Source organism: Lissotriton vulgaris, chromosome 5 (genome assembly GCF_964263255.1).
Source record: "Lissotriton vulgaris chromosome 5, aLisVul1.2, whole genome shotgun sequence".
NCBI classification, from domain to species: domain Eukaryota; kingdom Metazoa; phylum Chordata; class Amphibia; order Caudata; family Salamandridae; genus Lissotriton; species Lissotriton vulgaris.
In genome coordinates this window covers 711,820,948-711,833,772 of record NC_141693.1, presented here as the reverse complement: position 1 = coordinate 711,833,772, position 12,825 = coordinate 711,820,948, and the positions used below count along the sequence as shown (strand labels likewise).

The following is a 12,825-nucleotide window of genomic DNA, read 5'->3' as shown; positions in this document are numbered from 1 at the left end:
ACGACGTCGTTGACGACTGGAAAACTTGCTTTTTCTTACAGGAAAAGACAAATAACACTGGAAATGACATCTCCACGGCAAGTTCAACGGTTTCCTCCTACCCTATTGCTGGATGAGGACTCCGAAGAAGAGGCTTATAGCGATTTCGGGTCGGCTTATAGCCCTTCTGACTTACAAGTCAAATTACAAGTTGTCAGTTCTGAGGAAGGTGAAATGGAGCAACAACACTATGTTCCACAAGATTATTATGACCAACAGGAGAGGCCACGCATGCAGGTTCCTTTGCAGAAACCTCCACGTCAGTCTCAGCAGGAGATAGTGGTGATGCCATCCACTCTCATCTCTGATCTACAATTAATGTTGCAGAACTATCATAGGTGATTTCCTACTCCACAGGAGGTTCAACAGGTACACCCTCCTACACCTCCGCCTCAGTTATCTCAACCAGTGGCAGAACACTCTTTGCCTTCAAGAGGGCGTGACCCAGAGCCTGTAGAACATCCACAAGAGGTGGTGCCCATTCAGGATGATACGGATGATGATAATGCCTCATCTGATGTAGATCAGCAAGTAGACCCTGACCAATATCAGAATATAGACTGGAATCAGGATGACCTTCGAGATCCAGACGTCACAGGACCTGATACCGCAATCTCTCCACCAGCAGATATCGGAGGTTTTCACAACTTGATGGAACGAGCTTCCAAGAGATTTGGTCTTCCAGTTACCACAGTTCAGTCCGAATGTTTTTTGTATTATTTCAAAGAACCATTCCGGAAATCGGTATGTTCAATCCCCATCATTGAACATGTTTGGTCTGAATTCCTAAAAGCTATGCAGAATCCGGCCACGGTCCTCCCGGTGCTCCCCAGACTGGAGAAAAAATATAAGGCGCCAGAAGCCAGCCCGGCATGCCTACTAGGTCAACCAAAACCGGACTCTGTCATCTCCCAGGCCGCACAGAGTAAATCTAAGAACCCATCCACGCCGCTAACGACGCCACCGGATAAAGAGGGCAGGCGGTTGGACAATGTTGGAAAAAGATTCTCCACAATGGTCAGCCTCCTCGTTAGGGCGGCTAATGCTCTGGCGATTCTGGGGAGATATGATCGCCAGATGTGGTGCGACCTCTCCCCGTTTGTGGAAGAACTTCAGGATGCATCTAAGGACGAGGTCAAAAAGAGCGAGCCTCTTCTGAGGTAATCGACTGCGCTATGGATATAGCAACTACGGCCTTCCGAGCGCTAGCCTGCTCGGCAGTTTTGAGACGCCAGGGTTGGTTGCGAGCCACATGGTTTAGACAGGAGGTAAAAAATAAAATTCTGGATCTGCCTTTACGATGGGGAGATGTTATTTGGCTAACACGTGGATGACGCCCTACAGGGCATAAAGAAAGATACAGATACGGCCAAGTCCTTAGGAACTTTACAATACCGCAAAGTGCCCTTTAGGGGAGCAAGAGGAAGAGGATTCTCCTCCTATAGAGGCGGCCATCAGCTCCGCTACTCTTCCAACTCCCAACCTGGCCAAACATACAAACCCCAGTATTCACAGAGGGGTTCTTTCTCTTGCCAGCCGCCGAGAGGACGACAAGGGCAGCAGAGGAGAGAAAATACCAAGAGACAATAGCGTCCAGGTGGCTCTTTCTACTGTTCATGTACCCTTGTTAACACCAGTGGGGGGCAGGATTGCCCATTGCCTCAACAACTGGATGGCCATATCAACAGACCAGTGGGTCCTAAACATCCTCAAGAAAGGACACACGTTGGAGTTCCAAGATCTTCCTCCAACGAGAGCTCCAGACGCCTTTACACCCAAACATCTGAAACTCCTTCATCTCGAGGCCCACCAACTCTTCACCAAGTGGTCAATAGAACCTGTACCTCTCTCCCAAAAGGGGAAAGGGTTCTATTCCAGGTTCTTCCTGGTTCGGAAGACGAAGGACAAGTTGCGTCCGATCTTAGATCTACGACAGCTCAACACTTATCTCATCAAGTTGTCCTTCAGGATGGTCACTCTTCAGAACATCCTCCGCCTTCTCAATCCAGGGGACTACATGGCAACCCTAGATTTGGAAGATGCTTACTTCCATGTACCCATTCATCCAGCTCACAGGCAATATCTTCGATTTACAGTAGGCAAGAGCCATTTTCAATTCAAATTACTGCCTTTTAGTCTCTGGTCCGATGAATGATGGGAAATTGTCTTCTTGTGTTTTGATCAGCGCTACTTTGCCAGAGCAGGAAAGAATCATAACTGTTTGAACAGGTGATTAATGTTGCTAGCATAATGATAGTTGGTAATGATATCTGAATTGTGATACTATTTCACTTACATTCTTGCACAAGTAGCACTAGATCCTATGGCAGCCCTTTGCAGCTACCTTTAAATGTTTATTTGCTCACCCTATTTTGAGATGAAGATAGTATTCTCCAGTATTAGGGTGTCTTTCAAAGATTCAAATGCTTGAATATTCCCCGGCGTCAAAGTGGGAGTCCCACGGTAAAAAAAATAGCAATAACATACCAATAACATATGTATGTAATACATAACACATGAAATAGTAGTAGAAAATACACAATAAAGGCTCAGAAACCAATTCCTACATAGAAATACATGATAGAGAGAAAAAAAACTTGTAACATATTCCTGTCATTATGTTAGTCCAAACTACAGCCAATCAGGCGCCGACACCCTTCCAGAACCTTCTCCTCAGAGCTCAGACCCTCAGATTTTCAACTGCACGTCGTGTGAAGGGAGTCTCCCTGAGCTCTGCTCAGTTTTCTCGACTTCAAGTTTTTCCTGTCTTCTCAACATGTCAAGTAAGAAGACTTTATTTAGACCTTGCTCTTCTTGTGGGAAACTGTGTCTTTACTCTGAAGACCCCCACAAAAAGTGCATTTATTGCCTTTATCCCGACCATGAAGTTGGTAGCTGTAAATATTGCAGGACTTTCTCTACAAAGACCCTTAAGGACAGAGAAGGCCGTCTCCTCATTTGGCTCCAACGTCTTAAGGATAAGGATTCGGCTTTGTCAGATGCAGAAAGTTTGCAGTCTGGACCTTCTCATGCAGCTTCCAAGCGTAGTAGTGTGCAGGATATGCCTTCACCTTTTCTGAAAAGGAAAAAACTTTCCATGTCTGTGGCTCCTGCGGTGTCTTCACCACCTCCTAACAAATGCTACTACCATGAGACCTAGCTCTCGGGCGTCTTCTGCTGCCTCCCATCATGTTTCTGCTCTGAAACATGTCCGATCGTCCCGACGACGAGATCAGCCTCCGGATCGTCGACGGCGGCTACGTCAACGTCGTCCATGTCGACTAAGGTATCACTCAGCTTCACAACCGTATCGTCGACGATACCTATTGCCTCGTCGTCGACAAAGAAATCTGCTTCGTCGTCCGCAAAATCATCGTCGACGAAAGCTCACAAGAAGTTATCTTCGTCGACGTTGATTTCTCCATCGCCGACGACTTCGTCGACAACCTTACCGTCTACGATGGTTCCATCGAAGGTGGCTCCGTCGACGACTGATTTTTCATCAACAACTTTGTCGACGCCTTTGCCAACGTCGGCCCGGTCGATGGTGGTTCATTCATCGTTTGCCTTATTACCTTTGGTGCCTTTGTCTTCCACTGGGTCTGGCTCTTCCACCGCCGACGCCTTGCACCTTCGTCGTCAACGGCCGGTTGACCAACTATCTCTTCCGGATCCACAGCCTCCCTCGCCCATGTTCGCCACGGGCTCTGAGCCGGATTCTGACTCTGATCATGATATTGGTGATCCTTTCAGAGTGGCACGCAGCCGGCGGATTTGGTTATTAAGTGCCAAGATTACGGTGATAATGATGAGGACGACGACCAGTATTCTCAAGCAGAAGAACGCTCTATACAAATTCCTGCTGCGACTTTGCCATTGTCGCTCATCTCGAATCTCCAACATATGTTGGATGACTACAACAGGCGTTTCCCGCCTTCTCCGCAGGGTACGCCTATGCCTCATGTGTCTGCGACTGAGGCGGCTCCTGTCCCTTTTCCGCCACCTTTGCCCCCAACGCCTTCACCACAGGTCCAGACGTCAGTGAAGATCCACACTACTGTGTACCCAGTTGATGATGATGACGTCGCTCCTGAACGGGAAGATGGTGAAGTCCATGATGATGATGATGATGATGACGCAGCCACTCACATGGCTGAGTGGGACGACTAACAAATCCAAACGCCTTCCCCTCCCCCGGTAGAGCTCGGGGATTCGCCTCCAGTGGACATTGCGAGTTTCCATCAGCTGATGGATAGAGCGGCCCAACGTTTCAAATTGCCTAGAGTCCAGAGGGTGGAGGATTGTTTCCTCTATGATTTAAAAAATCAGCCACTCAAACAAGTCCACACTATACCCATCATTGACTTTATATGGGCTGAAGGGGTGAAGCTCATGCAAGCACCAAATTCACTGCCGGCTCAACTGCCTCGCCTTGAGATAAAATATAATGCACCGGTAGGATCTCCAGCGTTCCTTGTCGCTCATCCAAAGGCCGACTCAGTGGTCACTCAAGCAGCACAACGTTGTTCCTGTAATCCGGCATCACCAATTTTAGCTCCTTCAGATAGGGAGGGTCGGCGCCTGGACGCTATTGGACGCAAGTTCTCCACGATGGCATCCACTACGATGAGGGCGGCTAATGCTTTAGCCATCTTAGGCCGCTAGGATTGCCAGATGTATTTGGACTTGTCTGCCCAGGTGAATCTCATCCCTGACGCTTCCAAGGCTGAAGGTTTGCAAATCTTGCAGGACGGAGAGAGGACGTCAGAGGAAATCATTGATTGTGCAGTTGACATTGCGTGTACTGGCTTTCGTCAGCTTGCGAGTGCAGCGGTCTTACGACGACAGGGTTGGTTACGGTCCACCTCTTTCCGCCAGGAAGTTCAATCCAAGATATTGCATATGCCAAATGACGGTGAGTCGCTTTTTGAAGCGCACATAGACCAGGCTTTGCAGGCCATTAAAAAGGACACTGACAGTGCTCGCTCTTTAGGGACTTTACAGTTTCGAAAGCAGCCATTTCGGGGTGCTTGCGGACGCTGCACCTCCTCAACTTTTCGTGGAGGAAACTCTCAATACTGCTCCTACCATCAAGGTAGCCAACGTTACTCTTCCAACCAGCAGCAGTCCTCCCGACAGCAGTCATCAAAATCCTACAGGGGAAAATCCTCGTATAGAGGATCCACTCCCAAATGTCAATGACTTTTGTACTCCCCCAGCGTTGGAGTTCGAATCTCTGTTCTTTCTCAGTGGTCCTCCATCACCTCGGACCGCTTGGTTCTGGACATTGTCAAAAAGGGCCATGCCCTAGAGTTCATCAAGATTCCACCTCCCACTCCACCGTCCGGCCCGCCTCCTCCCCACCTCAAGGAGCTTTTCCATCAAGTTCGTCTTCTAATTCAGAAAGGTGCAGTCGAAGTTGTTCCCAAGTCTCAGAGAGGAAAGGGTTTCAATTCCTGTTTTTTCCTAATACTCAAGAAAACGGTAGACTGGTGACAAATTCTGGATTTGTGGGCGCTCAACAGGTACCTCAAGAGCCAATCCTTCCGTATGCTTACACTGGTAGAGATCCTGCGTCTGCTCTCCATGGGCGACTTCATGGCCACCATCGACCTACAGGATGCCTACTTCCATGTTCCAATTCTTCAAAAGCATCGGAAGTACTTGTGCTTCTTCCGGATGGGACGGAGAGACTTCCAGTTCAGTGTGTTGCCTTTCGGCCTCTGATCTGCCCCTCGTGTCTTCACGAAAGTATTGGCTCCAGTAGTGGCTTACCTGCGTCTCCGAGGCATCCAAATCTTTCCATATCTGGATAACTGCCTCCTCAAATCACAGTCTCGCAAACAGCTGCTTCAACACACCCGTCTTTGTTAGGAAGTGTTTCGATTTCTCGGCCTAACCATAAATGTCAAAAAGTCTCAGGTCGAACCGGATCAAAGCAGTAATTTTCTGGGAGCAACATTAGACACAGTGCTTTCAAAGGCATTCGTGTCCCAAGAGCGTCAACAAAAGATCCTTTGCTTGTTGTCTCTGATTCAAGCAAGACTGTCCGTTTCTGTCCGGATCTTGAAGTCGTTTCTGAAGATGGCATCGTCTTGTATTGCACTGATCCCAAATTGCAGACTTCGGACTCGCCCCATTCAGGAGGAGTTGGACGTACAGTGGCATCAGGTCTCCGGTTCTTTCAACGACCATGTGCACGTCACCGCTCGCATGAGATCAGCTCTCCAATGGTGGGCGCAACCATCCAACCTTGCGACAGGAACTTCTTTCCTCTCCACCACTCCAGAACTCATGCTCACAGCAGACGCCTCATTAGAAGGCTGGGGCGCTCACCTTCAAGGTCTTTCCATCAAAGGCAAATGGTCTCTGCTTCATCGTTCCTGGCACATCAACAGGCTGGAGCTGATGGCAATTTTCCTGGCGCTCAAGTCGTTCTTCCTGATATTCACGGGGAATCAGTGCTCAGTCAGACGGACAATACCACCAGTATGCACTATGTCAACAAGCAGGGCGGAACCAGGCCTCCCCTCTTGTCTCGGCTAGCTCAGTCGATCTGGGATTGGGCAATCCGTCATCAAGTTTCCCTGACGGCTGTGCATCTGCCGGGTGTCTCCAACATCCTAGTGGATTCCCTCAGCAGGTCCACGTCATCGACCCACGAGTGGGAGTTACATCAACCAACTCTCGACCTCGTTTTTCAACGTTGGGGTCGTTTGTCTCTGGATCTCTTTGCAACGCCGGAGAACCGGAAATGCCCATCTTACGCAAGTTGGCATCCCCACCACGGGTAGTGCGGGAATGCCATTTTGATGAATTGGTGCGATCTATTCGCCTATACTTTTCCTCCGATTCCGTTGGTGCCTCATGTGCTGTGGAAGATGCGGAGGCAGCCCTGCCACATTCTCCTGATCGCTACCAGATGGCCCGTCAGGCATGTTCTCGGAGTTGCTCCTTCTGTCTTAGTGCGAACCCATCCTCCTGCATCCTCGACTGAACCTCCTGACGATGAACAATGCTCAAATTTGCCATCAAACCCCTCCTCGCTACAATTGTCGGTCTGGAACCTGAGCACCTTAAATTTGCGCATTTAAATATCTCGCCGGAATGCCGAGACATTCTCGCTCAGGCCAGAGCTCCGTCTACCATTAAGACTTACAAGCTCAAATGGAAGAGGTTCTGCCATTGGTGAGTGGCTACGAATATCCATCCTATCCATTCCACTCCGGAACAGCTACTACTGTTCTTTCTGGACCTGGCTGGCTGGCTGGCTGGGGAGAAGCACACCTAATTTTAGAGCTTTTTGAATGTTTTAGTTTATCAACTTATCGTAAATATTCTATGCGTGCAACAGTGGTAGCTCGTTTGTCCTACCGTGCCGTAAACTGAACCTCGAGTGAAATCACACCCGACCACTGTGCACTGTTGCAAAACTATTTTAGTTTTTATTTTTCAATTCTTTTTCAACTTTCGTTTTCAAAATCAATTAAAGTTTAAACACATTTTTTCAATTCAATACATTGAAAACATCATTCTCAGTTGTTTCAACTATTTACACATCTGACAGCAGAATTAATATAATAAGCAAATATAACAGATTATCCATTTCATTTTTCAATTGGATGCCCGATGCATTTCGAGCCGAACAAGGCTCTTCCTCCGGGGCCTGAAATCTGAACAGATGAAACGTGTGTTTTAGAAAACAATCCGGCAAATGGGGGACCAACAGGTTTAAATTTTAATGCGTGTGAGTGCTCAAACTTAAAAACCACCACCTCTTTCCACGTGGTTAATGTGAAAGGCGCTTACCCTACACGTTTCGTGCCTCAAACGCTCTTCTGGAATACAGAAAATATAAACAGACCAACATCATACTAATCCGGAAAACCGAACTGAAGAAATGAAACTCATGGTGCTTCGAAGTTGAAAAAGAATTGAAAAATTAAAACTAAAATAGTTTCGCAACAGTGCACAGTGGTCGGGTGTGATTTCACTCGGGTAGGTAGGTTCAGTCCGGGCTTTCCCATGCTACTTTGAGAGTTTTCTTGGCGGCAATCTCTTGTTTCCGGCAGGATGGCTCCTCCTCTCTCTGCCCTTCCAGAGTTATTTGTCAGTTTTTCAAAGGACTGTTCCGGAAGTTCCCACCTCTTCTGCGTCCTCCTCCCACTTGGCATCTCAATGTCGTCTTAGCCCAACTAATGAAGGCGCCCCTCAAGCCTATCCATAGGGCGGACTTAAAGTTTCTAACCTGGAAGGTAGCCCTTCTCCTTGCTCTGACATCTTGTCGCGTGAGTGATCTTCACGCTTTCACTGTCAAACCTCCTTTTCTTCAATTTACACCTGATTGTGTGGTGCTTCGCACCAACCCAACTTTTCTGCCAAAGGAACCTACAGATTTCCATCTAAATGAGCCTGTTTTCTTAAAGACTTTGTTTGCCGATCCTCAATCTCCGGCAGAGCAACGATTGCACTATTTGGACCTTAAACGATGCCTTAAATTTTACATCAGAAGTACAGCCCCTTTTCGCAGATCGGATCAACTGTTCATTGCCTACGGACGCATGCGTAAAGGGCGCCCTGTAACCAAGCCAACTATTGCACGTTGGATTTCTTCAACCATTGTCTTCTGCCATCAGCAGGCCGGCAAGCCTCTACGATCTACAGTGAGGGCTCATTCCACCAGGGCGATGTCATCCTCTACCGCCCTGTTTGCTGGTGTGCCGCTTCATCAGATCTGCTGAGCAGCCACGTGGTCCAGCAGGCCCACATTCACGAAGCACTACTGCTTGGATGCCATCAACGAAGCGGATACAGTGGTGGGACAGGCTGTCCTTCATCTTTTTAACTAAGGCGACCCTTTGTCTTCCCTCCTCCGCTATGGTTTTTATGATTGCTATCAGTACTTACATGACTGTATTATTACAGTCTCTTTGGTTTTCTCCATGCTGTTCCATAGCAATTGGACCTCTTCGGATGTTACTGCTCTCTATTCTATTCAAGCATGTGAATCTCTGAAAGACACCCTAATACTGGAGAAGAACAATTGTTACTTACTTGTAAACAGGTGGTTCTCCAGTATTGGTGTCTTTCATAGATTCACATGCGACCCACCCTCCTTCCCTCAGAGGCTCGCTTCTCCTCATCGACTCTTTTGTCACTCTTGTGCTACGAAAATCTGAGGGTCTGAGCTCTGAGGAGAAGGTTCTGGAAGGGTGCTGGCGCCTGATTGGCTGTAGTTTGGACTAACATAATGACAGGAATATGTTACAAGTGTTTTTTCTCTCTATCATGTATTCCTATGTTGGAATTGGTTTTTGAGCCTTTATTGTGTATTTACTACTACTATTTCATGTGTTATGTATTACATACATATGTTATTGGTATGTTATTGCTATTTTATTTACCGTGGGACTCCCACTTCGACGACGGGGAATATTCAAGCATGTGAATCTATGAAAGACACCAATACTGGAGAACCACCTGTTTACAGGTAAGTAACAATTGTTCATCTTGCCACTCTTGCTTGGAAAAGGGTTATGAATACAAAGGATAACTTGGTGGGAGAGGCTCTGCAATGAAGTATCACACATCCACTTTTAGAGCTTTTTTTTTAAAATAAAGGTAAGTTTCATTAACACATTTTCTTTCCCCTCACAACTAAGATGTACAATTCATTGCATCTCTTCAAAGGTTATGAGTACATTTTTATATTTGAAGGCATGCACACTTAAGTCAAACATCCATGAAAATTAAACATTGGATGCAGAGGCGTAAGAGTAAGATCAATAAAGGTATGGAGAGATTCTATCATCGATACTATGGTCCGCTTATAGGGACCTGATGTATTTTTCACCATTTCATCTTGCCATCTACTTGTTTAGTCCATGTATATTTTCATGAAATTATCCAGTTTATTATTCCATGCCTATTTACCTTTCAGGTTACATCAATTTAAAGAGGAGGCAAAAAGCTACTTTGGGGCCAACATTAAGAAGGTATGTATGCAGCTTGTTATTTCATTGACTGACATTGTTCACTGACAGTCATTGCTTGCATTATTGTGTTTGATTGTTTGCTTGCCCTTTGATGTTTTTTCATGGTTCATCAGTCTCCATTGGCAACTTGATGTTTTAGATTTCTTAAACATTCATAAAGGTAGGACTTATTTTTACTACACCGTCTGCATTTTGCTTCACTCTTAATTTGTCCCTACTCTTCCATGCTTTCATATGCAACCGTTTAGGGCCAGTGGTCTGTACTCCTCACAAATCAACGGATATTGATTTAGACCGTTGCACAAGATACATATGGGCAAGTGTAGTTCATTTGCAATTGATCATAACATTATTTTTTCTTTATCACCTGCATGACCTTCCTGGTTGTTTGAGGCTCTGACTTTCTTGTATCCCCTTCCATAACCTATTCTTTTTTATTAGTTGACCATTCCTAACCACTGTGCACATGGCATGTTGCTCTCTCTCTGACATGTGCAAACGCACTCTCCACCTTTTCCTCCAATACACGTTGGATTAGATCATCCGTCTCAAGCACCACTATGCTGGGACTCTGTTGTAGTAAGCGCAATCTACTCTTTACTCATACACAAGTTTTGGGGGGCATTGCAAGCCCTAACCTCTTACATTGTGCCATCTAATGCTTGCAGGCTTCTTGATAGTGCATATTGAAACCCAGAAATAACAGTCAAAAAACCTGAGAAAATTGTCAATCAAAAGGCAATGTTAATTGACAGACATTTTACTTTATAAATGGAGCAGAAGATACACAGCATGCAGTTTATGATTTTGCTGGCCATAGCAGTGTGTGGGCTTAACTCTTTGGGTATATACAACAACGGGAGGACCATCTTAAGAAATGTGTCCCCACTATTCTGTGGTTATCTGTGCATTTTGCTATTGTTTGTTGGTCTATCTGTATATATCCCCAGATGTCTGGGCAGTAAAGTGATTGCCAATCATTGTCATAGTTTTAAAAAAACAAAACAAAATCCATGGCAGTAATCGTTTTTGACTTGCAGATCCTTATGTCAGTGAACAAGTGATTTAAGTGCCTAGGCACAGGATGCATGATAAATATAAACACCCATCATGGTAGCAGTGATCTTGCTTAGTACAGTAAATGGTCACTATTTTCTGGCAAGGGTTTTAACACATTAAACTTGCAACCATTATACTATAAAATATTTGTTATAGTAGACTTCAAAATGTGGATGGCTTCCCCAGATCATCCAAACCCCATTTGTAAAGCGCAAAACTTACCCCTAGCGGTATCTGGGTTGCTGCGTCTCCCTTGAAGAGACAGGTCTTGAGTCTCTTTCCGAAGTCTGTCAGCGAGGGGGCTGACAGGGAGCAGGATGGGGAAGGACGTCCCAGGTCTTGGCAGCGATAGAGGAGAATGAGCGGCTACCACTGCCAGGTGGGTGTGTGAGGTCGAGTGAAAATGAGCACAGGTGTCTCTAGAGGGTTGGTGAAAGTTGAACTGATGGTTGATGTAAGCAGGTCTTAGGTCGTGGAGGGGTTTGTAGCCGCGCATGAGGTCTTGAACCAACATCTCTTTTGGATGGGGAGCCAGTGGTGGTCTCCCAGGTGGAGGGCGATGTGGGTTTGTTTGAGTGGTCCAGGATGAGTCTGGATGAAGTGTTCTATACGGTCTGGAGTCTTCTGAGGAGCTATTTTGGGATACTAGCATAGAAGGTGTCGCCGTAGTTAAAGCGGCTTGTGATGAGGGTCTCAGTGACGGTCTTTCTGGTGTTGTTTGGGATCCATCTGAAGACTCTACAGAGCATGCAGAGGGTGTGGAAACAGGAGGAGGCAACTGCGTTGACTTGCAATTTCATGGTTATTTGGCTGTAGAGGCTGATACCGAAGTTTGGGTGTAGATCAGAGTTCTGCAGACCACCAGCTGTAGTCCGATGTGGTGGTGTTCTTACCGAAGATCAGTACTTCGGTTTTGTTGGAGTTGAGTTGGAGGCAGTTGTCTCTTATCTATTTGGCTACTTAATCATTGCATCGCAGCAGTTGGTTTTAGCATTGAAGGGGTCCTCAGTGAGCGAGAGGATCAGTTGAGTGTCGTCTGCATAGGAGATTATGTTGAGTTTGTGAGCTCTGAGGACGTCTGCAAGGAGGCTTATGTAGATGTTGAACTGGGTAGGGCTGAAGGATGATCCTTATGCTACGCCACATATGATATCTTTGAGTGTGGAGATGAAGGGAGGCAGTTGGATGCACTATGTGCGTGCTGTAAGGAAGGAGGTGATCTACTTGAGGGCATCTTGCTGTATCCCTATGTTGTAGAGTCTGTTGATGAGGGTGTTGTGGGAGACTGTCTTGAAGACCACGTAGAGGATGAGGAGGATCAGAGTAATTATTTCTCCATGGTCGAGGAGTATTCTGATGTAGTCTGTGGCGGTGAGTAGCTCGGTTTCAGTGCTGTGGTTGGCATGGAATCCTGATTATGAGGAGTCCAGTAAGTGGTTTTGTTCAGGGCTTCAGTGAGCTGCTGGTTGATGGCTCTCTCAAGTACTTTGGCTGGGTTAGAGGAGCAGGGGGATTGGACGATAATGAAAAATGTCCTAGCTACCGTAACAGAAAGTTTCAATTCTATTAAGGACTCGGAGGCGAGTATTATGCCTTCTTTCTTCTTATAGCAGCCATTATTTAAAGAAAAACAACTACATTCCCCATGAGCACTTGGGAAAATGTAGTGAGAACAAATAACATCTAATCAAAAACAGACTTGTAATGTCAAATCAGGGAACACATAACCCCA

At 46.3% G+C, this 12,825-nt stretch overlaps 1 protein-coding gene across 6 annotated transcripts in view; it reads left to right on the top strand.

The window, feature by feature from the left end:
• The window catches only part of GBF1 (golgi brefeldin A resistant guanine nucleotide exchange factor 1), a 2,509,897-nt gene that overhangs the window by 296,929 nt on the left and 2,200,143 nt on the right, over window positions 1–12,825 (top strand). For all 6 annotated transcript variants that reach the window (XM_086922141.1, XM_086922138.1, XM_086922142.1 and 3 more), the window contains exon 8: window positions 9,980–10,034. In XM_086922141.1, the coding sequence (XP_086778267.1) occupies window positions 9,980–10,034 (55 nt within the window). The remainder of the gene's footprint in view (window positions 1–9,979; window positions 10,035–12,825) is intronic.